General features: G+C 40.4%; 7 protein-coding genes across 7 annotated transcripts; 3 read left to right on the top strand and 4 right to left on the bottom strand.

Annotated features, from left to right (window-relative positions):
• Positions 1 to 4,052: 4,052 nt before the first annotated feature.
• Positions 4,053 to 5,741, bottom strand: LOC116204952 (RING-H2 finger protein ATL54). The gene has a single exon (XM_031537376.1). The coding sequence runs from the start codon at positions 5,603 to 5,605 to the stop codon at positions 4,484 to 4,486; it is 1,122 nt and encodes a 373-aa protein (XP_031393236.1). The 5' UTR covers positions 5,606 to 5,741; the 3' UTR covers positions 4,053 to 4,483.
• Positions 5,742 to 7,517: 1,776 nt separating this feature from the next.
• Positions 7,518 to 8,868, top strand: LOC116202521. The gene is made up of 3 exons (XM_031534101.1): positions 7,518 to 7,659; positions 8,150 to 8,382; positions 8,635 to 8,868. Exons 1-3 carry the CDS (start codon positions 7,518 to 7,520, stop codon positions 8,713 to 8,715), a joined length of 456 nt encoding a protein of 151 aa, XP_031389961.1. The 3' UTR covers positions 8,716 to 8,868.
• Positions 8,869 to 9,554: 686 nt separating this feature from the next.
• On the top strand, positions 9,555 to 12,576 carry LOC116215216. The gene is made up of 6 exons (XM_031550848.1): positions 9,555 to 9,973; positions 10,361 to 10,633; positions 11,362 to 11,510; positions 11,623 to 11,728; positions 11,813 to 11,929; positions 12,215 to 12,576. The coding sequence occupies exons 1-6, from the start codon at positions 9,782 to 9,784 to the stop codon at positions 12,368 to 12,370; spliced, it is 993 nt and encodes a 330-aa protein (XP_031406708.1). The 5' UTR covers positions 9,555 to 9,781; the 3' UTR covers positions 12,371 to 12,576.
• Positions 12,577 to 12,923: 347 nt separating this feature from the next.
• LOC116215222 (calcium-binding and coiled-coil domain-containing protein 2-like) lies at positions 12,924 to 15,345 on the top strand. Its single transcript, XM_031550858.1, has 6 exons — positions 12,924 to 13,410; positions 13,492 to 13,764; positions 14,060 to 14,208; positions 14,479 to 14,584; positions 14,699 to 14,818; positions 14,944 to 15,345. The coding sequence occupies exons 1-6, from the start codon at positions 13,219 to 13,221 to the stop codon at positions 15,076 to 15,078; spliced, it is 975 nt and encodes a 324-aa protein (XP_031406718.1). The 5' UTR covers positions 12,924 to 13,218; the 3' UTR covers positions 15,079 to 15,345.
• An 87-nt stretch (positions 15,346 to 15,432) lies between these two features.
• LOC116215231 (blue copper protein-like) lies at positions 15,433 to 16,382 on the bottom strand. The gene is made up of 2 exons (XM_031550869.1): positions 16,142 to 16,382; positions 15,433 to 16,038 (listed from the first exon to the last, which is right to left on the bottom strand). The coding sequence occupies exons 1-2, from the start codon at positions 16,305 to 16,307 to the stop codon at positions 15,656 to 15,658; spliced, it is 549 nt and encodes a 182-aa protein (XP_031406729.1). The 5' UTR covers positions 16,308 to 16,382; the 3' UTR covers positions 15,433 to 15,655.
• Positions 16,383 to 18,734: 2,352 nt separating this feature from the next.
• Positions 18,735 to 20,670, bottom strand: LOC116193050 (28 kDa ribonucleoprotein, chloroplastic). The gene is made up of 4 exons (XM_031521801.1): positions 20,186 to 20,670; positions 19,976 to 20,074; positions 19,284 to 19,571; positions 18,735 to 19,123 (listed from the first exon to the last, which is right to left on the bottom strand). The coding sequence occupies exons 1-4, from the start codon at positions 20,543 to 20,545 to the stop codon at positions 18,989 to 18,991; spliced, it is 882 nt and encodes a 293-aa protein (XP_031377661.1). The 5' UTR covers positions 20,546 to 20,670; the 3' UTR covers positions 18,735 to 18,988.
• A 2,627-nt stretch (positions 20,671 to 23,297) lies between these two features.
• Positions 23,298 to 23,714, bottom strand: LOC116202512 (classical arabinogalactan protein 9). Its single transcript, XM_031534092.1, has one exon. The coding sequence runs from the start codon at positions 23,712 to 23,714 to the stop codon at positions 23,298 to 23,300; it is 417 nt and encodes a 138-aa protein (XP_031389952.1).
• Positions 23,715 to 26,500: the final 2,786 nt, after the last annotated feature.

Genomic DNA, 26,500 nt, shown 5'->3' with positions numbered 1-26,500 from the left:
GATGGAGAATGGGCATTAATTACTTGAATATATCATAATGATTCTTAATTATAACAATGTAATTGCTTTTCTTTTATAATAAGGTAAGATCAACTAACGTGGGTTGATTCAAATTGTTCGGTGCTTATTCCATTTAAGTAAAGTCTCGGGTTCGAGTCATTGTGAATGCATAAAATCCACGCTGAAAGAGTTTTATTTCTTAGTAAGCCGATCTTGCTCGATTAGATTAGTCATGACCTAATTGAACTTCCGGACATAAGGTTAATACCTAAAAGAAAAAGAAGGTAAAATTTTCTTGACCCAAGAAATCATGTTTCATTCAAGAATCATTTGGTTTTTATTGCGTGAAATCAGAGCTAATACACAATGTTTTCAGACTCCAAACGGGCGAAGCAAATGTATGCTGATTGGGAAGGAGGATTGATATACAGATTGATTGATATGTTATTTTTGAATAATTTATAAGTAGTTTCAATCATGAAGAGCCATGATGGGAAAAGTGAAGAAACTTTTTCATCGTAGAAGAGGAAAAAGTGGGGACATAATTCCAAGAAGCTGTTTCCTGGAAGATGCAAAAAGCTTTTAAAAGCTAAATCCCTTCTGCTCTTTCATTGAAGACGGCAATTTGTCCCTTAAATTGTCCATTTGGTTTTCTTCTTTTACACTTCATATTCATTAATGCATCTGGATGCGCATAATCAGCTCTCTTTTCGGCTATGAAAGAGTTTATAGGCATGATATAATAAAATAAAAATTTTAAATCGCTAATAAAAAAAATTAATAATTTCATAACAAATATAGATTTTAAAATCTTTTAATTGCGAAACGAATCAAGCAAAGATCAGTATATTGTAACTCTCTTTCATTAATCAGCCCTGTTTTTTCATTTTCTAATCATGACAGTGGGCCCCACTCAGTTTCTTTATTGATCGACGGGTATTGAAAGGAATCTGGATGATAAATAACAGCTTTTTCTTTTTAAAAATTTTTGGGGTGAAATTATATTTATAATATAGGAGGCTTTTTTAGTGAAAATTAATTAGTGGTGTCCATTCAACTCCTTCAGATCCTCATAAATAATTTTCTCGAAAAAAGGCTTATAACCAAGCCAAATCAACGGTTGAAAGGAATTAGTATCAATTAATACCTTAAAAGTATGCGTCATTTCACTTAAAAAAAAGATAGACTTGTAAGTATACAACTGTAATATAAATTGTAATTTTATACCATTCAAAATATTATTTGTCACACACAAATAACATTAGAAAAGATTTTGTGTATCTATTCACCAAAAAAAAAATTTGTGCATCTTTTACCCAAAAAAAAAACTTAATCATCTCATTAATGTCGTTCTTGGAGATTACTTGAAGATAATAACACTGTTAAACTTACTATTTTCGATGAAGTGTCATTTGAGACCAATCAAAAACTCTAATATATTTGCGAAATTCAAACGAGGCAATGACAGATCCCAACCGAACTTGTAAAATTAGTCCAAGCCAATACAGAAATTGTCTCCGTCTATTTTGTTTCCTCTATTTGGTTAAGCATCAATCACATGATATCCTCCATGAAATTTTAGCCCTTCAGACCCGTACTAAAGAGAAAAAAGAAAAAGGATTCCACTGATTCTTTTGTTCCAATTATGGTCCAACTTCAGGAAAAAAAGTACGTAGCTCTAGGTACATAGGCCTAGCTTCATTTCTTACGTAACAGAGGAAGAGCCCATTCCTAATTTTGCTTTTGAATTTTGGCCTATTTTCTTCTCAATTGATCGATTGGAATTTTGACTGTTAAAACTTGAACACTGGATTTGGATAATATTGAGAACTTTCGAGGCTTAATATTGGAGGAATTTAGTGGAAAGAATTTTGGAGGTATTACATATCCCATGGAGAGTAGTTGTTCTCATCAAAAACACATACATAAATTCATATGAGATTTACAGACTCGGTGAGTATTTTACTTGAAGATGCGCGCAATCACTTCCAATCGTAATAAATATTTTACAAACTGATGGGAAAAAATCCGACTATCTTGAACCCAAGAACACGAAGGTGCAGTCCTTCAAATCCGAGAATATATCGGCCTTACGTTGTTTCCCCTCTTCATCTCTCTTCTCTCTCTTCTCCCCTTCTCCTCCTCCCTACTGCTTTCAAGTATTGTGCCCACTATTAAATCAGTAGCTGATTTAAGTATAGGACGGGTAATCCTAGGCCACACCCCCAGACCCCCGTTTGCCTTGCAGGGATCCGCCGAGGAGAAAGGAGAAAGCTCTGGGGAGATGAAGAGGGGAAACAACCTAAGGCCAACGTATTCTCGAGTTTTGAAGTGCTGCACCTTCGAGAACGAAGGCTCAGAAGTTCTATTCGAAATAGTCGAATTTTTTCCACATCACAATTCCAACAGTTTAAAATCTTTCTTAAGATGGGATGATCTTGGTGGTATTTCAAACCCCTTAGAGATTTTTTTTCCCCCTTTAATTTGGGAGGATTACGAATTTTTGTTTCTTATACATGAAATTTTATAGTCTCTTTGAATTGGTGATTTTGATATCATTTGAAATAACTAATTAGAAAACCCTCCAATTCCTTTAAAAGAAATATAACCAACAAGTTAATTGTAACCCTTTCAAAGACCTTTAAGTCCTCTACCCAAACCTTCCTTTAAAAAGAATATAACCAACAAGTTAATTTCAAAGACCTCTAAATGCTCCCCTTAAACCTCCTTAACCCTCCAATCCCTTCAAAATTAATTTATTCTCGACATACATAAGTCCCGAGAGGTCACAAAGTATATATGGTTCCGGATATAGGCTGCTTGACGTACTCATTTCTTCAATAATTAAAAGCATAATATATATATATATATATGTTCTATTGTTAAAGAAAATTATCATATAAATCAAGAATAATAAAATTTTATTGGTATAACTTTCATTTTAATATTTATCACTTGACGTTAACAAATAAAAAAGTGGAACATCACAAGATTAAAGATCCTTTTATTATATATTCAAGTCCAAAGTTCCCTCTACCATTATTTAAGGTAGGTAGATGCATGACCAAAAAAAGGATGAAAGCATATATACTTGGACTGGGTCACCTCTGCTGATATATAATTTTCTTACCAGGTGGTTATTATATCATTGTGGAGCAATATCATCATCGATAGAAACCAAATGGGGGAAAAAGAAAACAATAAACAAATATTTATTTTATTTGTTAAAAATAGTATATGAGGAGTAAGTGCAGTGAATCAAGACTAAGTTAACATCGTGATTGAAATGATGATATCATGCAATGTCAAACCGAAGAAGAATTTCACATTATCTAAGATTATTTCTTTGGGGCACTAATTAATTAATTCGTAACTAGCTAGTAAATTAATTTATTTCAGGAAAAAAAATTCCAATCTTGTTTCCGCGTTTGTCAAGGTTTCTAAGACTCTTAGTCGAAGAGGCCAAAGCATGACTAATAGTACTTTAACACGTGATGTACATATATTTCGTATTTCTCCACGAAATAACTCATTCTTTTCCCTTTTAAATGATATGCTCAAATTTTAATTATATACAGTCCCCTCACTCGTCAAAAAGTAGGTCAAATAACATATCAGGTCCTAAATTTTTTGAATTTTTTTTATTATTTTCCCCTTAATTTTATCCAAATATGTCCATCGACTTAACAGCTACATTGCTGTGTAATAATGAGAAGTCTATCTATCTAACTCAAGGCTTTTTACCCCCAATAAGAAAAAGAGCCCATGGGCCAAACTGGGCTTATCATGGAGAGAGCTTCACTGTAGTTTATCCCCGTTGTTTTCATTTCATCTACTAATCGTTTGTAAAATAACGGGAATTCTATTCACCACTGCAAACAGTCGGGACCAAGCGGACATCCGAACAGAATTGTTTTCTTCTAATAGGTTAAGGATGCCCGTGATTTCTCCAAAAGAAAAGAGAAGAGGAATCCATATGAAATGAAACATGCATGTCAACCTTGTGTTGTGCCTTGGATTCCAATTAGATTTTCTTCTTTTCCAGCGCTTCATGACAAATTAATCAGTCCAATCATGAATTGCTTACTCTATTACATTGGCTGTACTTACAATCCGATCTTAAGTTGAGGTTCCGTCTTCAAAGGAATATCATACGCTTTATACACGAGAGCACACCCACCTCAGTGCAAAAATTCTTACACGTACACATGAGGAGGTCGTTTCGCATCAATGCAATCCGTAAAATGAAACCTAACGGTTGCAGCTCCAAATTTCCCCCTCGTTTGGATCTTTTCCTATATCGACATTAGATTTCAAAGTATACACTATGCATGGCTCCAGTCTCTCCATGCTGGAAACTCTCTCCTATTTCTCATAGCCCATTATGGTAAGTCCTGGACACAACAGGAGACGTTTCCGCCCGAGGGAAGTCCCGCATACAGAAAATTTTCTGCGATCTTTACGATTTGATATATTCATAACTCTAGAAAGGAAGGATCGAGCTCCAGTTCCTGCTATGTCGGGACAAGAAGTACCCCGAACCGCACGAGTGAGATCTTGCCATAGATTTTTCGGTTGATGAAGAATCCGCAGCTGAAACCATCTTGAGTATGTGTGTACTATTAGCTTCACCATCTAGCTTCAGGTCAGCAGTTGGAGCAGAAGAGTTTCGAATTTCGACATGGACTTGTTGCTCCGAAGAAGAAGAGGAGGAGGAGGAATCATCGGTCGAATGTGAAACGGAGATCCTCTCTAATTCGATCTCCTCTGGCATCTCTAGCTCGTCATGAGTATGATGATCTTTCGGAACAACTTCTCCTATGGTAACTCCTTGCAATTCTCCAGTTTCTCCCCCGATTCCGAGAACCCCATCTCTTTCCAGATTCTCAACAGTTCCACTGTTTCCCCTTAGATTCTCCATCTGGTTATCTCTGATCACATCCAAGTCCTCCCCGTGCGGCTCCATCCGCTCCAACTGTGCCCTGGTAGTGCTTTGTCCGGCCGAGCTTGGTGCCACAATATTAGCCCGACAGAGCGGGCAATTTGTGTGGGACTGGAGCCAGGTATCGATACACTGAATGTGAAACGCATGGCTGCATTTCGGCAAGAGCCTCAGGGTCTCACCTTCGTGGAAATCATTCAAGCAGACGGAGCACTCCGATCCTTCGATCAGCCCCTCTCCTTTCCGGTACTTCCACACAGTGATCGCATTTATGATCGACTGCTGCAGCCCCACCGTCGTGATGAACCAGATTGGGTGGTCCACGCGGTTCTCATCCAGGAACTCCTCGTCTCCAACGTCCGATGGGGGCGGCTGGTGGTTGGTCCTCGACCTGCGAAGGAAGCAGGATTTCCTAATGATCACGTAGTAACCGAGAAGGATGAACAAGGCGGAGAGCAGGGAAACCGCAGTGATGAGGGACGGGGAGATGGGGGCGGCTCCGGGGCTGGAAGGAGGCGGTGGCGGAGGGGGCGGTAGAGGGAAGTAGTATTCGGGGTTCCGGCAGTCGTAGTAGGGGCAGGTGGGGTCACATAAGTCAGGGCAGTAGATGGTTTCGTTGGTGGACATAAGAGAGGGGAAGAGCTTTCTGTTTCTAATTGCCATTGGAGAGATTGTGTAGTGTGGGGAGGAGGAGATGGAAGAAAGGAGATGATGGAATGAGAGAAGAGAGTGTGGGAGTTGGGAGCTTTGGTTGAGTTGATTTTTCTTGTATTGGTTAGATTGGAAGAACAGAAAACAAAAGAAGCAAATGAAAGGAACAAATGTGTCCTTTTCTTGGGTAAGTGAAGTGAGAGGTGTGCTCGTTTTCCCCCGCTTTCTTCATCACATATGGGACAATCTTATTCTACTTTAAAAAAATAGATATAAATCATGACGTGTGATCGATCTAATAGATAAACTACGCTTTATGTGGATGGACTTTACATGTAAAATCTAAAAATTCATTTGAAGAATCTCGTGACCAGAATGAAGCTGACGCAAAGTGAAAATTAGTGACTTACCAAGAAAGAAAGAAAGAAAGAAAGATATAACTCAATTACCGTTAAAAATTTGATAATAGTTACTTTAAACTGGAATTTGATTTTGATTGTTATATTGTATTTGTTCCGTATGAATTGGGGTATTTCCTAAACAACACTTTCGATGATAAACTTTCTTTTTTTTTGCTCATAATACCTTAGCCCAACATTTTACCTGAAAGACATAATCTCTTTTGGGATATTGATGAAACACATATATCTCGTCAGCTATTATGTCCTAATCAAGATGATGATATTTTATCTAATAATTGTGCGGTAGGTGGTTGAAATGATCAAAGTAAATATTAATCCTTAACTTGGGCGGTAATTAAGTGGTGACTGATAACTTTCAAAGTGATATTGATTTCTTACCTAAAAAGTCAATAAATAATATATAAGCATCAGAATGAAGCAATTTTATATGTCAAATTACAGAACAATAATGTGCACATAACATATGTCATTGGACTTCTAAAATGTCTTCAAAGTTTCCTAACCTGCTTTGAAATGTCTTTGGAGACAAAACGGGCGCAGTTTCCATCTGATATAAGTGGAACGATTTCGAAAGAAATTACTCTCTTTTCATGTGTACTGTTTCGATGGAATATGTCCTAACTTTCTATCATGTGACCCGGTAAAAGTTTTGAAATGAGCATAAAACTAATTCCAACCCTCTAGAAAAGCTGGGCTATAGAAAACGACGATCGAAACAATTAGGGTGCGTTTGGATTGAGAGTAACTTTGATTTTGATTTTGATTTTAATTTTGATTTTGATTGTAAAAAATAACAAATGAGATGCGATTATAAATTTGACTTGGAAAACGTGTGTTTTTATCGTGTAATGTGTTGAGTTAAAGTTAAAGTTAAAATTTTTGACTTGAAAAATGTGTGTTTTTGTTGTGTAGTGTGTTGGGTTAAAGTTAAAGTTAAAAATTTTTATTCCTGAATCCAAACAGGGTTAAAAGTTTCATCGATAGCGTGGGATTCGAACTAGTTATAGGGAGAACATATTTCGACATCTAATATTTATGATTCCCATTATTTTTCTGAATATGGGAAAGAGAGAGGATAACGTGGAAAAGCTTTTTGCAGTTTTCCAAACTTTGCTTTTTCTTTCTTCCGTTGCCAACTTAAGGCTCTGTGCTTATGGAAAGATAAGTCAATTGGAAACCTCCTCACGAAATTGGATTTTAATAGAAATATGACTATCTTATTCGTTCTGTTTATGTCATTGATAAATTATTCAAACAAAGCCAATCCTCGACAACGCCGTATTCGGCAAGAAAACGTTTTTGTTATTCATCAACCGAAACCACTAGTCTCAATGATAGGATCTCATATTTTTCCAAACACTTCATCTAACTTTTGTTGTCTTTCTGATTAGAGATAATGTTGTCGACAGCAGGACCCGCTTTTCTCACAGCTGCAATTAGTTGCAGACACCGGAACTCGAGCTTTCCTCTTGTGGAATCAGCGAGGACCTGTAAATGCCATCATGGAAGTGCCACCCGGAGCATTGCCAAAAGGGTTCCCTTCACAGCTCCAAGTCTTCGGATGTATGATCGGCAAGTGGCTGTTAGGAGCAGTGCGGGGCCGGGGAATCAGCTCCCTAGTTCGGAACCATCTCCTGGTTCATGGTTAGCTGTACAAATATGCGTACAAAATACTTGAAGAAAATTCACTGTCCAGTTTGTTAGAGTGTGTACCCATTTGTCCGAACTGAGTGCTGTGTGCTTTTGTAACTCAGTGCTTAATTAGCAGAAAAGCTTGGATTGTTGATCATATCGGCGGCTCTAACCTTCTAGAAGAATTGGTTGTGATTTCTGAGAATCGAAAGTGTGTAATCTTACGGATGATCTACAAATGTCTCTCATCGTTATCCCTGGTTACATACTGAAGACCAAATTGAGACGGCTCGAAGCCAGGGAAGGGAGATCTTAGATTTGTTTTCCACCAACACATCGAAATATGAATAAAATTCTCGGTGTAAAGGAAAATTGCAGGATTCACAAGTTTTCCTAGTTGAGCTAGGAAGGACAATAAAAATTGCAGGATTCACAGGTTTTTCCTAGTTGAGCTAGGAAGGAAAACCGTCCTATAGTTCAGATGAAGATTATACGGCCTGAGAAATTGCCGAAATTCAGGGATTATTTGCAGGAGAAGTAGGAGAAGTGGTGGAGAGAGAGGAGGAGATAGCGGGGAATGTCGAGGAAGCAGCAGAGGAAGTGGAGAAGGTAGCAGAGGAGGTGGCAGATCAGCTTCCTGAGGGTGGGAAGCTTAGGGATGAGATCGCCTTTGTTGAAAACGTTGCCAAGCATACCGCCATGGATGCTCACTTAGCACAAGAAGTCTTTGACAAGGTTCTATAGCTTTCACCTACCTAACCCTATCCTCCCCATTTTTCTCATTTCGTCCCGTCCATCGTTATCACGCTCACAGCATTACCGGTTCGATCTCACGTTCTTGAATGCCTTCACTATTAGATCTCATGAGTTATATGCATCATCCATGATAACAAACATGATGTGTTCGGGGGTCGAGAGAAGACCTAACTTAGTACAAGACCATTGGATGGGTCATTTGATACGTATAATGATTTTCCGGAAATGCAGGTCGAAGAAGTGGAAAAGAAAGTGGAATCCATCGTTGATCAAGCTGCAAATGAAGCACCACCTGATCAAAGTCGGAATTAGTTATAGCTTCTGTGGAGGTCAGGTCACCCATATATGATATAAAGATGTCCTTGCGTAAACAATATAGTTTTGTAATTCTTACATTTACCAATATTTAGTTTATCTACATGTATCTAATCCTTCATATAAATTCAATTAGGAAAATTTCATGTTTATTCGCATATTAAAATGACACAATTGTTCAATAACTTTTTTTTTTTTGGGTTAATGGTGGTATATTTAATTTGTTTAGGAATCATTATACATTTTTTCCCTGTAACCGAAAAGAAATTATTACACATTTTATTCACTTATACAATTATAGGTCTAACACCCCAAATAAAAGTTACACGTCCAAGGTTTGTCATGGCTTCATATATTTGATATATGTTGCACCAATAATATACAATATGAAAGCGTTACTCGAGAATAGAAACAAAGGCGCATAGACTCTCCTACATATGAGAATCAAATTAGGCTATCGGTACGAGGTTTTCCTTACATCTAAATAGAGAACCTAATAAATAATTACTTAGGAGTACGTGTAATTCCAACACTAAAATTAAATTTAGAATATATTGTTTATTAAGTAAAAACTTGCATACTGTGATATATCATTTTTCTCTACTCGATTTATTGAGGTTAAAATTCTCCGAACATGAATTTTTTCCATTCATAATATTTGATTTCGACATCTTCTTTAAGGAGAACAAGTATCGAACTACTTGAATCAATATATTGTTATTATTATTATTTCATGGAGAACTGATTTACCTCTTTTACACGTGGAATTGCCATATATGCTACGCTGGATGGGTCCCACTTGCAACGGCTACCCTCTTCCATTTGAAACGAGCCCTAATTTTTTGACATTTTGATACGACGGAAAGGATTCGGCTTTAAGACCAAAAACCCGGAGAATCTTTAGCACCGAAATTCAGCGCCTTGCGTTGTCTTGTCAGATAATTCCGATATCCGTTGGACAGTTTCTCTCAAATTCTTAGGGTTAGGGTTCCGATTTCAATTTCCATCTCGTTCGCGCAATTAGCAGACCTGAGCCCAGCAGCCTGCCGAGATCAATCCAACCATGAATCTTCCGGAGGAAATCGAAGATTACATCAAAGAGTCGATCGATCACTGTTTAGGCCTCCCAGTGTCGGAGCAAACCCTTGAATTGAAACTCCGTGCGTCTGAGGAGGCTCGAAGGGAACTTCAAGATCAGTGCTTGCTGTTGCAGTCCAGATTGAAGGAGAAGGACGATCAGATTGAGCTCGCTCGGGTATATACACGAAATCACTCTTATACTCCCCAATTTTGTAAAATATTTCGATTCTTTTGCATGCATGTGTGATTTGAATGTAAAATCATGGGTTTTGATAATCGTATGTGTTCCGCTCGTCTTTGAATCTTACAGTACGACCCTTATTTGGGTAAAAGGGTACAGAGCTAGTAGGTGTAGCATGGGATCAATACTTCAATTCACTCGTGCTTGTGGGTTGGTAAATTCATCAATGTCCACCACATGGAATATGAATCGACTGTAAAAGTGGGCAAGCAGGTGTAAAGATTTGATTTTGGCACATAATGCTTTCGAGTTCTACGAGACTCTTTGTTTTAGAGACCCGGTTAGATGATGATTGCTTAACAATGTGAGGGGATTCTACAGGGAGAAGCAAGTATGACTGCTCAGGCACTGAAGAAGTTTGTGGAAGAGAACCAGAAATTGGCAGCCGAATGTGTGGATTTGTTGGCTCAGTGCAAGAAATGGGAGGGGGAGTGCGCCCTCTATGACAAAGACAGGGAGGCTTTAATAGACTTCGGGAACGAGGCTGATGAGAAGGCCAAGCAGGCCGAGGCTAGGGCTCGGCATCTGGAGGAGGAGGTGCTGCGTTTATCGGATGAGTTGCGCAGCTACAAGCGAAAATTGGCAGCACACGAGGTAAATAACATTCTCTTCTTTTTTTAATCAATTTTCCTTCTAGAGAAAGCTGCGGAAGTCTGAGGGTCGTAGAAAATAGGACTGTGGTTTCTCCATTAATTCAACAATTGGACATAGGATTGGATCTTGAGACCTGTAGTGGTGTAGTTTTGTAGAATGATGTTACTGTTTCTGTTGTGAATTAAGAAATGAAAGGTCACTGATTTTCCCGGTTGTTTACAAGGGAATTATGGTTTTGAGAATTGCAATCTTTGCTTTTTCAATTGCTAAGGAAGCATTTTGAATGAAAAGTTTTTATCTTTTCAGAAGATCTCTACACGAGGTTTAGCTAGTGACTTATCTGGCGGTGCTTTCTTAAGGAGAAATATTCATTTTCATAGAGAAATGCACAATCCTCAAAGAACGAGGAGAAAAGAGAAGTCATTAGTAGCGTGCATCCATAAGACAATAAAATGTACATGGAATGGAGTACTATCGCAAACAATGTCCGGTTGTTTTGTGAAGTGAAAGAAATTTGATTGAAGTTGCGGGTTGTTTTGACCTACAATACAACCCTTGCATGCTCGAATCTCGAAGAAATGGGGCTTTTTGAAGTTTGAGCTATTTATTTGATAGTATCCTATTGCTGAAGCACTAGAGATGATATCCCATAGAGAATCTTCCTTTGGGTTTAGTTTTTCTGTTCTTAATCTGATTATCTCATAATAATCTTTTTTCTATTATCAAAGGATGGTGGACCTGCAGAACGCAGGGTCATGGAAGAGACTTTACTCGAATCAGTCTTGGAAATGGTTAACAATGGTGGATTCGTATCTACTAACTCATTCTTGGATGGTGGAAATGAATCATGTCAAAAATTGTTGAACATGTGGAACTTGTGAGATCCCTCTCTCCTCTCTGGTTTTGGCATTTTCAATCTTGTTAGGTTCAAAATGTCTCCTATGAGAGTTTTGACAAATTTTGCATGGTGTTCATGATATCCATTACAGCTTAAGACCAGCAACGCAGAAAGTTCTTTCACTAGTTGCAGAGGCAAAGAAACTCGAGAAAGACAGGGAGCATCTCAGGACTAATCTCTCTAAAGCTGAAGAGGAGGTGAGGAGAATCGAGTGAAACTTTCTTCTATCCGAATCTCCTCTCTTTCTTTAGAGAAGTTCTAACCCTATTTAATTTGTGCAGGCCAAAATGCTCTTCAACGAGAATAACATTCTAAATGATGAAAACCAAAGGTTACTAAGGCATTATCGCAGGGTTGTTGGTTCTGGTGTGAAAAGCCCTGGAACTGCTTCAGCAAAGGTGAGAATTGAACCTAGTTTCTATCTTGAAGCTTTGATTTGCATCTCTGGGCTTTGTCAGGTCCAAGCTTTTCGAGTTGGCAGATTTCCTGGTCATAAAAAAGAAGAGAACTGCTAATGTGTAGTGCGAGCTATAGTCCTTAGTTTCAAGTTCTTGGTGATGAGGCAGTGCAAAACTGAGAATTAAAAAGAGGCATGGGAGGTTTACAGTGAGATTCACAATAGCTAAGAGATGCGGTTTCAATGGTTTTGTTATTATGTTTCTTACAGATTTTTATCCTTGCAGTCAAACAAACGAAAATCGAGTACGAAGGTGACTAGCCGTGCCGATGAGAAGAGACTAGATTTTGGTGATGTTGAACCAGTCAGAGCGCCTCTCTCGCCTTTGAAATGCAACTCTCCAGACAACAGAATGCAAAAGAGAATCACTTCTCGAGATTGATCCTCTTGAACATCCTTTTCGATTTTTTGGGATATTCCTTATATCCCTATTGCAATGTAGTCATGCAGAGAGTAGGACTTTGTGCCCTCAGATGTTGCAAAAGTCGGATTGTATCTTCGATTCAGAACTCTAGGAAGTTAGCATTTTTCTCCTCCTGAATTTGAGGTGAGGAGGAATTCTCTTATCAAAGTGACTGTTCATTACCATTTTCTTTGCTTCCTTTGAGATCCACTCAGTAGAGATTCTCACGACTTATGTGTCGATATCAGACCCTAACCGAGATTCGGATTATGAAGATTCCGCGAACGACCTAGGAGTGGTCCATATTCGCATTGTTCATTAACACTGGCATTGTTCATTAACACTAGATAATATTAAGATGTTTTGACTTTTGACCGCGTCGCGTATGGCCTGGAGTTGGAATTTATTACTGAATGGAAATAAATAAAATAAAAAAATAGAAAAGGGAAATGTTTTCATACGTGGGAAATTCCACGTATATGTCATGTGGGTCCCCCTCGCAATCAAGTCCATTACAACGGCTCAACGCTCCCAATTTGAAACAGCGCAAAAACCCCCCCGAGGCGGAGACCTCAGTCCTCTCCTCCACCGGACTGAGTTCTCGCTGCACTGAAACGTTCGCTCGATTCCAGCCGCGAATTTGAAGCCGTCCGATTCCGATTCCGATTCCGACTCCGACTCCGATTCGAAGCCTCTCCCCCCAAATCAGCATTCCTTTCGATTTGGGTTCCGGAGGGAAGCAGACATTCCTATCAAATCAACATTCAATTAGATTCATCCGGCGGAGGGATTCGTTTCCTAGGGATTCATCGGGAGGGATCGGAGCCATGGATCTCCCTTCACAGATCGATGATTGCATCAAGGAGTCGATCAATTACTCGCTAGGCCTCCCTGTATCGACTCAGACACTCGAATCAAAGCTTCGAGCCTCCGAGGAGGCTGAGAAGGGTCTCCGTGATCAGTGCTCGCTCCTGCAGTCCAAGTTGAAGGAGAAGGACGGCCTCGTCGAGCTCGCTAGGGTATATAATTCATCTTCCTTCTACTTGCGTCTATTCGACATTGATGTGTGAATCAAGAATCCCGTGGATTTGGGTTTGCAGGCGGAGGCGAGTATGAACGCGCAGGCGTTGAAGAAGTTTGTGGAGGAGAACCAGAAGTTGGCGGCAGAGTGTGGTAACCTGTTGGCTCAGTGTAATCGATGGGAGAGGGAGTGTTCTCTCTATGAGAATGACAGGGAGGCGTTGATGGATTTTGGGAACGAGGCGGACGAGCGAACCAAGGATGCGGAGGCTAGGGTGCAGGAGTTGGAGGAGGTAGTGGAACAATTGTCAGACGAGTTGCAGCGCTACAAGCGGAAATTGGACTCCTGCCAGGTAAGTTGACTTGTTTAGTTGCTTATGGTTCTGAAATTTTCTTTTGGGTAATGCAATTTGTCTATGCTTGCCAGTACATAAGCGAAAGTTGGAATCTTTGGATTGGATTGTCATGAATCTCTGCGAATTGAATAAAAAATGGTGCATTATATTTACTTTTGAAGTAGAAAAGGTGTTATTTAATGTGTAATCAGGTTTTTCAATGATGTTAAGGATTATGCTGTCTTTGGGTTGTTAATGCACGGTCCTCATTTTCTTTCTTGGTCATTTAATAACTTGTTTTCTTGTGCTGAAGGATGACGGGACTGCAGTCCTAGAAGAGAACTTACTCGAACCAGTTCTAGAAATGTTGGTCAAGAAAGATGAATTCGCATCTGCTCATGCTTTCTTGGAAGCAAATATTCGGCATGAAGAATGTCGAAAATTGTTAGAAATGTGGAATTGGTGAGCGCTTGTTTTAGTTCTTGTTAAGTACTTGTACTGTCCTGGTTTTCTCTGCCTCTATCCTTGATTAGCATTACTAACATCTGTCTTCGGCTATCTATATCTTTGCATGGAAAATGCAAAATTGATTATGACACAACGATCCATCTCCTTTATGCAATGAATTAATGAAGTTCCTCCATGTCCTATTTGGGCTGTCTTCGCCTATGAAAAATTTCTTCATAATCTGCAAAATTTCTCACTTTTAAATGTTTTCTTCTCTTACTATAGCTTAAGTCCGAAAACGCAGAAAATTCTGGCTCTGGCTGCGGAAGTGAAGTCCCTAGAAAAAGAGAAGGAACTTCTTAGGATCAATCTTCACACAGCCGAAGAAGAGGTGACAAGGACCAGAAGATCCTTCTTGTTCGTTTTTTTAATTTTTTTTTTCCTCTCCCCTAATTGGATATAAAATTTTCTGGGCTGCACTCTAAAGATATCCCAATTGACACAGGTCAAAGTGCTATTTGATGAGAACAACATTTTGGAAGCAGAAAACAAGAGGTTGCTACGACACTATCGCAAAATTTTTGGTTCCGGTGAGAGAAGTGCTGATACTGCTTCTTCTGCCAAGGTGAGAAGAGTAGAGCCTTAATTGATCTTTCTCATGCTCATTCTGAACTGTTATGCATATGGGTGATATCTGTTCTTCCCGTTGTATAGCAATGAGAGTCGATTTTTTTCCTGTTTATCTTGCAGTCCCACAAGAGAAAATCGAGCACCAAGGTTTGTAGTCCAGTTGAGAAGAGAATTGATTTCAACAATATGGAACCAGCAAGATCGCCACTCTCGCCTATAAAATGTAACTCTCCAGACTTTATAGTTCAGAAATGAAGTCGATGTACATCCTATAACAGTTACCCTTTTGTGTACTCGGGCATATTGCTGATACCCTGGATGTCGATAAGCAATGTCATGGAAGATTTGGACGTAGGGTTCTAACTTTCTAGGACTAGCATTTTTTCGTTGTCAGAAATTCGAATGTAGAGCTTGTAGCAAATATTGTGATCTTTCTTTTCATTGGACAAGTTACATGGAAGCTTGAGATGTAAATTTCAGCTCCTCAATTAACCGAATAATTCAAGAAGTTCAATTGCTTGAGAGAGGTGCTGCCATGTCGAATTTTTTTCAGTTCTTTACTTGACAGGAACAATATAGATTGCTCCGGAATTTGTCTACTGACATCAATCAAGAAATAAGGGAAGTTATTAATTTCAATTACGAAATACATAATTTAGGTACATTCGTAACGAAGAGAAATATTATTCCAAGTCCTAAAAACAGAAGCTAACTCTCGGAGAAAAGAAACCACAAAGAGTGAAAAAAACAGAAAGGGGACACAGAGGGAGAAATAATATGCACTGCCTCTATCCTGGCTAAATAGAAATGGTAGAAAGGTGATGGATCAGTTTTAGGAGAGGAAGACCAGCGCTAGCGCCCCCACCAATGAAGCCAGGAAAGGTCCGATGGGTGACACGGTTGCCCCTGAGGATGACCCGGTAGTGGAGGTGGTGGCAGGGGAGGTCGTGGTGGTGGAAGAAGGGGGAGATCCCGAGGAGGCAGGGGTGGTGGAGCCGGAGGAGGAAGGCGAGGAGGCCTTGACCGTGACTGCGAGCTTCATTCCGCCAGCACAGTGGCCCATGGAGCCGCAGATGAAGTAGTGGGTGCCGGCGGTCTTGAGAGGGATGGTGGTGCTGCCACTGCTGTCGGAGCTGATGGAGTTTCCGGTGGTGCAGCTGCTGTAGTCGCTCTGGCTCACCTCGTCCACCGTGTGCCCTCCACCATAGTTGAACGCTGCGAAATCACACAATTAACAATCACTTGCTGCAGTTGTTATCCCTTTTGTTTTCAGATTAAATCGGGAAGGAGAAGTTAAGCCATGGTCATGGCCACTCACCAAGGCTATCACCAACCGCGAAAGTCTTGCCTTTGGTCCAAGTGGTGTAGTCAGTCCCCATTGCCCATCCTGCCGTGTCCCCAACAGTGTACACCGTTGCCATGCTTGGCACTCCCAAGCACAACACTGCTCCAACAATTGCCCATACAATCCCAAAACCAGCCATTTCCTCTGCTTTGATTCCTATGTTTCTCTATGGAAGAGAGGGAGGGAGGGAGGGAGGGAGGGATTGCAGGATTGGGCAATGGGTTGCCTTCACTGCTTCTGCTTTATATAAGGGCAATGGAGGAAGGACACATGAGAGTTCCTCAAAGGGATTTCTGGTAGAAAAGGACAGAGGGAGTTAGTAATTGTTTGGTCTACTTAATTCTCCGAGCACAGTGCCTTTAATTAGTTCAGACACAGTATCATCATTGACGATAACTTAAGTAAGAGTTTTTAGACACCTAATAATGCTTCCAACCAAGGTGGGCCACACCCTCCCCCTTTCGCGCGGGCCACAACCTCCCACTCTCCGTAGAAATCCCGACCAGCTGCGTCGTGTGCAGACGGGAATGTTCGGACTATATACCTTCAATGCCATGGATGGACATGTGAAATCATGTTAACTCTCCTTCTATAGGTCGTGCTAGCTTCTCCGGGGTCGACCCTTGTCCACGAATCACTTCACTCAGCAGCAGGTCACGTTAGATGGAGTTCTTTGTAACATTTATTCATACCAATAATTAGATTAAGGCGGTCCCATCATATTGGTAATTTTGGTCAGGACACCATGATTAGCTGAGGCATGATTAAGCGATTGAAAGCTTGAAAAGACAATAAAAAACTTGAGCCCTAATCAATGTAAGAGATAAGTACGTCTTTGGATTGGAGCTGGGAGCAGGAGCTTTAGTTTGATCTAATTTTTATTAAAAGGGGGGGGGGGGGGGGGGGGGGGGGGGGGGGGGGGGGGGGGGGAAGGAGAAGTTGTCATTATACTCGCGCAAAAATACGAACAAATGAACTGCGTTACTGTAACACTGACGTGGCCGTATTTATGACTCTTTGGGACATTCTGTATGTAAGGAATCTGTTTTATGTCTCTGTCATTCAGATAATAGAAGGTCAAATACTTCCATAGAAAGCAATGAAGAAATTCATGAAGCTGCAAACTACATCACCTAAGGCAACCTCCATAAGCGTCCCTCTCCATGAAAAATTTTAAATTAGCACAGACAGAGAACTCACAAGATATGTGATATCTTTAACTGCAAATAATTTCAGTCATCTGCTATGAATGTTATATATGTATGTGTGTGGGTGTACATATGTAAGTAAAGAATTATAAGGATGATATCCTTTTCGGCGAATGTCGATATGAATATCGACAGAGGTAGATTCCTTAGAGCAGACATAAGGATCGAGGACAAGCCGTGTAAGCATACTATGTGTGGATTGACGGTTAACCCCGAACAATCATATCAGATCTAGATGGGAATGTAACTCGGATATATTCGATTTCAAGACAGCATCGAAGCTCTAGTCCTCTTACCAGGAGAAGACGATAGCTTGGCACCGCATCTGTTTTACTTTACACCTTATCATGATAAAAACTGCCCACCTAACAAGATGACGAAAAGTCATCACAAACATCACTCTTTTTCCCCCAAAAATTATTAGAATTTTGCAGGAAAGTGCCCAAAAAGTGGATGGGAGTTGGTGTTAGCCTATGCCTAATTCAAAGAAAGAGGGCACACATGATGGGCACTTCTGATGATTCTTCGGGGGTAGAGTTGGTGACTTGAGAGGGTTTGGTGAGGGTACCCTTATTTTTCTGAGACCAATTTCATAAGCTTATTAACTGCTCCTGCATTATGGAATCGAGTCCATTGATGATCGGTGCCCTACCTCGTATCAGCCCTAGGCACCCCCATTTTTGACCATGTAACATATTGCACAGGAAGAGGAGATTTAATGGTACCAAACTGGTTTGATACCGGTGACGATGATCCTTGGTGTTAGGGTTGGAAAAGGACATTTATGGGAACACCATGTAAATGATTTAGGTTTATAAGAGAGCTCCACTGGCTCATACCAAACTTGGTATAAACAGATCTTGATCTGATATTGGACCAACTAGCAGGGGAGAATGGACTTTAAACAGTAGGTACAACGACAATTGCAGTTTTCTTTGCCTGGCGAGTTATGTCTATGATACAGAGTTTCAAAATCTATTGATGTGCAAGTTCTATGGTAACTGCAACAGGACCGACAACAAGATGAATGTGAGTGACAATTTGGTCCATCTCAGGATTTCCAAACTTTGGATTTCAACTGTTACGATTCTATACCGAAAATCATGAAGCCACATGTTGAATCGCCTGATACGAATCAGAATATTGTGATAGTTAAGCTATAGCCTACTGATACAAGTCAATCAGATGAATCAAACAAAAAGAGAAACCGTATCAATATACATGAACTCACTTTTGATCATGACAAAGTCCAAAGGAGCCAGAGAGAGCAAGCTTGTCAATGGTCAGAACCTACCAGGGCCTAGGAAAGGCATAAGCTTAATATTCCAATATCTAAAACGATTGAACCAAGCCAAAGATTGGGTGGTATGAGAATTGCTATAGTAAATACTATGCTTTGAACTTATCACATGTACTTACAGCATAAGTTTACATGATCTAGTTCACCGCCTTGTATCATATAAGCAATAAAGACGAGCAATATCATGTTTCATTGACAAAACGACATTGCAGGGTATTCTCAGTGTATACATGTGCTTTCTAGTTTCGGATGACGAGTAGCAAAATGTCAGAGATATGGATGAAGGAACAAGACTTCAAGTCTCTTACATTATTACTCAGCTGCATCTGCTACCTCAGCAATAGATTCCACTTCAGCTGAAGTTTCTGAAGACTGCAGACTCTCTTTTGATTGGAGTTTCACAAATTGCTTACTTCGTGCGATCCTTATGGGTCTTCCCATAAATTCCTGCAGGATAACAACTTGACTTCTCAGAGGGCAACTTTTTACGGGGTATCAAGATTTCAGGAAAGATTCTCCCTGTGTTTCTTTTAATCGTAAAGATCAAATATTGGAAAGAATGATCAAATCCTGATAAGTTCATAGGTAGGAGGAAAAGAGAGCACACCTTCCCCTGGAAGGCAGAAATTGCTGACTCAGCAGCCTTCTTGTATTTGAAGGAAACAAATCCATACCCAGAGGACCTTCGCGGGTTGTCATGGAATATAACTTCAGCTGAAGCAACAGTACCACTCCCTGAATCAAAGAACTCCCTGAGATCCTTCGCTCTTGCTTCGTAAGAAAGATTTGCAACAAATAAGTTGAAAGTTGGGATTGGTCTGGGCTGCGCAGGTGGGGAAGGCTTCTTCTTTCGCGGGTTAGCGTAGTTGAGCCTTAATGTTCTGCCTTCATATTCCTATGACAGCATACATGAGAACAATGACTTCTTTAGTTGATATATATCGGCATCCTCTATGCAATTGCCAACTAGAAGGGAGTATATCATCATGCCTAACCATAATTCTCAAATAGTATAGTAAAGGATATGCGAAAATGAAAGCGAGAGAAAAGTTCGACTGAGGTTCTTCAGTCTTGCATATGAGGAGACTGAAAGACAAGAACTCCATATCAGATCAAGAAGTAAGCGAATCGCATAATGTAGCAGAACATAATTCCATAACTTAAGTCATCCGGAAGGCTTCTAAAAAGAGCGCACGGGCTTTCCCAGCTTCATCTAATAGCCCGGAATAAGTTTAAAAACGAAAACCTTGGGCAAGAATCCAAATACACAGAGTCGACGAGAAAGTAGTCATTGCTTACCGAGGATTCGAGATTATTGAGAGCCCTGAGAGCCTCCTCCGGCGAGGCCATCTCCACAAACGCCAAGCCCCTGTTCCTCGTTTTGTTATACATCGAAAGCTAAGTCACCAGAACAGAACAAACCACAGATATTCATATCAGCAAAACAATTATTCAAGAACCAAAATTTCCGACCAACTGAAAACCAGCAACAAGGAGACACGACGGTACCTCAACGTCAACTACGGTCCCGTGTTTCTCAAACAAGGACCGGATATCTTCAGCTGTGCAAGACCAAGGGACATTCTGGGCAATCAATCTCGTCTTAGACACCTCCTCCGCTTCCTCTGAATTCTCCTGTTTGGCATCTAATTCGAGTTCCGAGGTCTCGACGGCGACGGCTGAGAAGGAGCAGGAGAACGGGTTCGTGGGTCGTCTGGCTCTGGGGTTGAGAGTGTGGGATAGACAGGAGAATGGAGGTGAAGATAGAGGGAGGTAGACGAGGGACTGAGAAGACGAAGTTAGGGGCGTCGAAGAGAATGCTTCGACAGGAACAGAAGAGAAGAAAATGGGGCGAAACAGAGTCGCCATTGCCGATTATGGTAACCTTCACAGACTGAACCTCACAAGATTCTGCAGTCTACACAACTTCCATTCATCTGATGAGATGAGAGCGCAGCTGAAGAAGAAGAAGAAGAAGAAGAAAGAGCGGAGATCGCGGATAAGGAAATGGACTGAAATATCATAGCCGGACGGTCCCGCCAAGACGACGACGTTTGTTGCCTCCATATCTTGGCGGAAAAATCACCGGGCGTAATTATAATTTGTGCCCTGAATTTTCTCTTTTGAACCATTTTAACCCCAAATCCCTCTGTATAACTGATCCGCACGCTAAAGTTCATTATGAATTTCGTGGCTCTCATTTGCAAGAATGAGATCGAGTTTATAATATGATAAGAGTCACAACATATCGAATTACTTATTGGATCTTCCAATTCTACATACTGTTAGTGACACTCTGGAGCGGGTATATATATATATATATATGTATATGAGACTTGGTTAAAGAAGATAGGAACGGAATGATCCTATACGAGGCGAAATCACGAGAGGAACCTCCGTTAGGATGTAAATGGTCCGGTAATTGAAAGAATGGGGTGCAGATTTTAGGGATATACAAACTTCGTGGTTGGGAAAAAAAAAATCTTTTGTCCGGTTGTTGGAGTTGGGCCCATTAGGCCCATTATTACAACAACAGCATTTGGGCCAAATATGCAGTCTTGGGTAATTGGGCCGGGCCTGGGGTGCCTCCCGTTTATGCCCATTTACTAAATGCTAGTGACCTTCGCCCCGAGTATCTCTCATCTCAATCGCTGTTTTCTGTTCCCTCTCTTGCCCTTTTGTTCTTCCGGTGGTAAGAATGCATACCTTAACCTTAGTAGTCAACCGAAGGAGTTCAAGAAAGCAGTCAGATCCACGACGAGTTGTGGTGGTTTACGGACTTCGGTCGGTTCAGCCCAAAGTAAGTGAACAAATTATGATCGGGACTCGAAGAGAGGATTATGAGCCAAATCATGGTGAAAAAAGAGTAACATAGCCTGTTTGTAGGAAAATGCAAAGGGGGAAAAGTGAAAACGGTTTTACCCATTTGCAATGGGAAAATTTCCGTAGTGGGAAGTTCGGGGAAGCTTCCCCGTGGCATGGTTCTCCAGCTCCTTCCCTGTGCCCGTTTAAGGATCAAAGAGATTTCACTTTTTTTCCTCTTTTTTTTTTTTTTGTTTCTACGAGTATAATAAAATTAAAAAAAAACACGGATAGTCTCACCACAAACATGGAATTTGAAATCATTTTTGTTATCAGGCAAAGACGCACGTCACTGTTCTATATTGCACTCGTGTGATTGTCCTCGACAACCTAACTTCACCTCACCTCACCTTACCCACAAGAAATAGAATCATTCATCGCCCCAATAATTAACATGCGAAGAATCAGATTCCCATTTCCATCTAAAGCCATTCGGAAATGTCACCCCCTTCATCTTTTCACATCCTTATGTATATTATTGGCTCCCTTTTCCCTATCACACAAGTGTATACATGTTGCTTTTGTCAGGAGTCGTGTCGTGGGTGCTAAAACCCCGTCCGAGAACAGCCAAGAGATCGTTTCGTGTGTTTCGGCGATCGTATTCGACGGGATCCAAAAGGACTACCATAAAGAGAAGGTGCTTTGCATGAGGGTTCTCCAAAATCCTACCTATTCACATATATCATAGCAATCGACTTAACAGATGCTGCTAGACATGTCAACTGCTTACGAAGTGTATATACGTAAATATTGTATGTATACACGTATGTATGTCTCGTGTTCATCGCTGATGGGCACATGGGGGGTTTGTCATAGAACCATGTGGCTTGGCTTCTTCCCCCGCAACAGCTGTTATCGCACGTGCCACTGTCCGCGACCTTTAGCCCCTATAATTTAATTATTTATATATAGGTTTAGCCTTTTCTTTCTTTTATCATTTTTGTTTGCAAGAAAGATATATATTATAAACTGCTAACTACTCTTTTTTTTTTCTCTCTCTTTCTTTCCAGGATTTCATTAAAAAAAAAGGGAAAATATGTTTTTTAAAAAAAGGGGGGGCAAACCCCCAGAAGAGGAGAGAGAAAGCAATGGAAGCTGCCTTTAGCTCCGACAAAGGACTAGGTAACAGCTGTCCTCCTCAAGCGCCCCCCTCCTCCCCCCCCCCCCCCAACAAAAAAAAACCCCCACTACAAGACAGACAACTCCCACCTCTTGTCTTCTCCCCCACACTCGAACCATCTTCTTCTTCCCCACCCCTCCTCCTCGCTCATCAGTCCTCTCCCCACTCAATCGACTCAACTCAGTCAACTCGCTCTTATCATCGTCATCATCACACGCTGATGCTTAGATAGAACAGGCATATTACATTGTCATCAAGGAACATGAATTTAATTAACGTAAGATCATCATCATCATATAGAGAAGAAAAAATCCAATTCATAAATGATCATCATAAATCTAATCAAATCGATCTCCAATCTCCTACATAGTGGAAGTCATATATAGAAGTCCATCCAGCCGACCCCATCGATCTCATCTCAGCTCAGTCACGTCCGCACGTACACCAAAACAAATGACAATGATGAAACATCAACAAACAACCATCATCAACACCAACAACAACATCAACAACAAAATAAGCTCGACAAAAGAAGTGAAAGAGATCCCCCCCCCCCCCCCCCCCCCCTAGCTACTAAAATAACAAAAAATAATGATCAAATCGTCCTATATCTCCAGATCATATCATCGTCGATCCGATCTACAGCATCAGAGCAGCCGCCATAGCTGCGGCGGCCAAGGTCCCAGCCACGGCGGCTCTGTTGAAGCCAGCTCCACTACCTGGAGACCCGCCGGCTGGAGGAGTTGCGGAGCTGCTGGGACCCTGGGGGGTCGGAGCTCCCGTGGGAGACTTGGGGGGAGCCGGAGGAGACGTGGACGTCGGCGGTGTTGCGGAAGACGGAGCAGGGGAGGAGGCCGGCGGCGGTGGGGGGGTAGCGGTGGGAGAGGGGGTAGCGGCCGGAGGAGTCGCTACGGGTACCGGAGCTGGGGAGGAGGGAGGAGACTTGGGCGGAGCAGCTGAAGGTGGCTGGGATGGTGCGGCTCCGGGAGCCTGAGCGAGGGCCGAGCCGGCGGCCAGGGCGAAGAGCACCACGAAGAGGAAGGTGGAGCGGGCCATTGACGCGAGCGAGTCAACTCTACGCGTTCTAGAGAGAGAGAGAGAGAGAGAAAGGTTCAGTTGATCAGAGGGGGAGAAAGGGAACAGAGCAAGCAAGGGACTTGGACTCGGAGGGGGAGAGAGAGTGCGTTGTTATATATAGAGGGACTGTACGGCGTCCCCTCCCAGCCGAAGGCAGTCGGTGGAGTGGAGAGACAAAAGGAAAGAGTGGCAGCACATGGTAGCAAGTCACCTAACCCCCCCTGCACTGTCCCTTCTTTCCAATCCGACCCCTCAACTTCCTTCTATTTCGTAAAAAGCCCACAAAATTTACTCACGAACCGGTTAGTTTGAATAAAAATTTAAAATTTACAGGCAGGCCGTGCCTAGTATCCTAACCATTATTGGTATTTATGGATATTGATCCCTCAGATTGAATTCTTACGCCCGATAAAAACAAGGGGATTGTGCTAACTGTTACATTTATAGTGCGTTTGGAAACAGAATTTGATTTTGATTTTGATTTTGATTCTGGAAAAGGACAAATGAGATTGTATTATAAATTTGACTTAGGAAACGTATGTTTTTGTTGTGTAGTGAGTAGAGTTAAAATCAAAATCATGATTCTAAAATCAAACTCCGTTCTCAAACGGAGCCATAATGATTGCACGTGAAATGCGCATTATCATATTCAAGATATATCGTACGCGGTGGAAAATGGTTCTTAATATATAAATATTAGGCAAGTTTATAAGTACGGGCATATACCTAGAGTCTATGTTCATCGAGGGGCGTCGATGGCTTGAATTTTGAAGAGTTCAAAGTTCCTAGTTCAAGTTTCAAAAGTGAAAGGATAGAATTATAAATTGTAAATTTAGCTGAGGAAGAAATGGAAAGAAGCAGTTCCTTCCACGAAAAATAAATTTATAGCCTGTGCGTGTGCGTGTGTATAGTTTACAAACATCGCCGCCCGCCAATAATAGGCAAACAACGCATCATCAGGAAGACATCTCCCCCCGCGTAACTAGCTGTTCGATTAGATTAATGAATTGATTCAGATAGTTTGACGCGTATTTTTCTTCCGTAAGATCTTGAATTTAAATCTTATAAATGAAGAAGATTCATCGAGTTATCCGAATTCGAATCGATTGAAACTCATTATAGTTTTGAATATCACACCGTGTACGCCGGGGAGGGAGAAGGAAGGAGAAAAAAAAAAAAAAAAAAAGCTGTCCCTTTTTCCCCACTATCAGCTCCGCGGGAGAATCCACCATGTGACGCAAATGGTCAAAACTTCAAAGTAAGATGAACTCCAAACGAATCTATTCTTAAATCAATTCTACTTCACGCGGAAATTCCATTAAATAGCTGTCATACTAGGAGTTGTCTTAAGTAAAGACGACTTTGTCATCGGTATCATGATCCTGAAAGCACTTATCAGACCAAAAGAGAGACATACGAGAATATGAATACGTCCCTTACCGGAAAAGAAAAGAAAATACGAATACGTCCAACGTCCTTATTTCGCTGGCGACCGGCCTTTTAAGTTTGCTTTAGTGTTGATTCCTTCGTGGTGATGAGGTAATCATTCTAGCTAGGCAGATTCATTAAGGAAATCAAATAGATGGAAAACTTTCCTTAATGCGTGTCCCACACTTCCACTATTAATTAGCCAAAAAAGGAGACATGCTTTGCTTCGAATGATGATTCATAGGATTAGCAATTCACTAGGAAAGTGCATGCCCATTATGATCAGGCTTGGTTTTTAGTCTTACTCCAGATAATTATTGTTTAATTTAATGGATCTAAAAATCATGTAAAAATTAATAATAATATATTTATACGAATTTCTGTTTGAATTGCATCTCGAAATTATTAATATACTAATTATTATTATTAATATTAATATTCTATTTTGCTGTCTCCACTTTGCCCCCAAGGCGTTTTGAATTTCTGCAAGTGTCACCACGCGAAATTTTATGCACAACGGTTTTGTTTGGATCTCTCGTATCATTGCACATATATATATATATTATTAATGACATTTAAACCTCGAACATTGGTAAAATAATTTTTCATAAGATTCGTAAAATAAATATTGATGGACGATGAACATATGCTGACGTATAGATGATTTTCCAATGGAACTCTTACGGTGTGTTTGATTTTAGAGTTAAGTAGAGTTGAGTTTTAATTTTAATTGGATTGTAATGATTGTATTGTTGAATTATGAGAAAAAGTAATGAATAGTTGAGAATTTAACATTAAAAATTGAATTAAATGGTTAAAAAAATTGAAGAAAATGAAGAAAGTAATAATTATATTGTTGACTTTTATTGTATAGTGAATAGAGTTAAAGTTAGAGTTAAAATTTTAAAAATCGACCCTAAAATCAAACGGGTAATTATACTCCGTTTGATTTCGCAATCATATTTTAAAATTTTAATTCTAACTTTAACTCTACCCACTATACAATAAAAATCAACTCTTTAAAGTAAAAAAGATGGGGCCCATACATAAATCCACATACACCTCCATTATACTCAATTCAATTTTTATTATTAAATTATATCAACTATTGATTACTTTTTTTAAACTTTTTTTCATAATTCAATAACACAATCATTACAACCCAATTAAAATCAAAACTCAACTCAATTCAACAACACACTTGAATTTGATGTTGTTGGCGGTAGATCTTCCGAGCGCATCTCCCAATTTTGAAAGAAATTAGCAAGCCTATATAGCTTTTGGGCTCCATGTCAGTCTCCTTTGATTTTTTTAGTGAAAACACATGTATTATTTTT

The sequence above is a fragment of the Punica granatum genome, chromosome 1 (genome assembly GCF_007655135.1).
Source record: "Punica granatum isolate Tunisia-2019 chromosome 1, ASM765513v2, whole genome shotgun sequence".
NCBI lineage: Eukaryota > Viridiplantae > Streptophyta > Magnoliopsida > Myrtales > Lythraceae > Punica > Punica granatum.
This window is presented reverse-complemented; position numbering and strand designations above follow the sequence as displayed.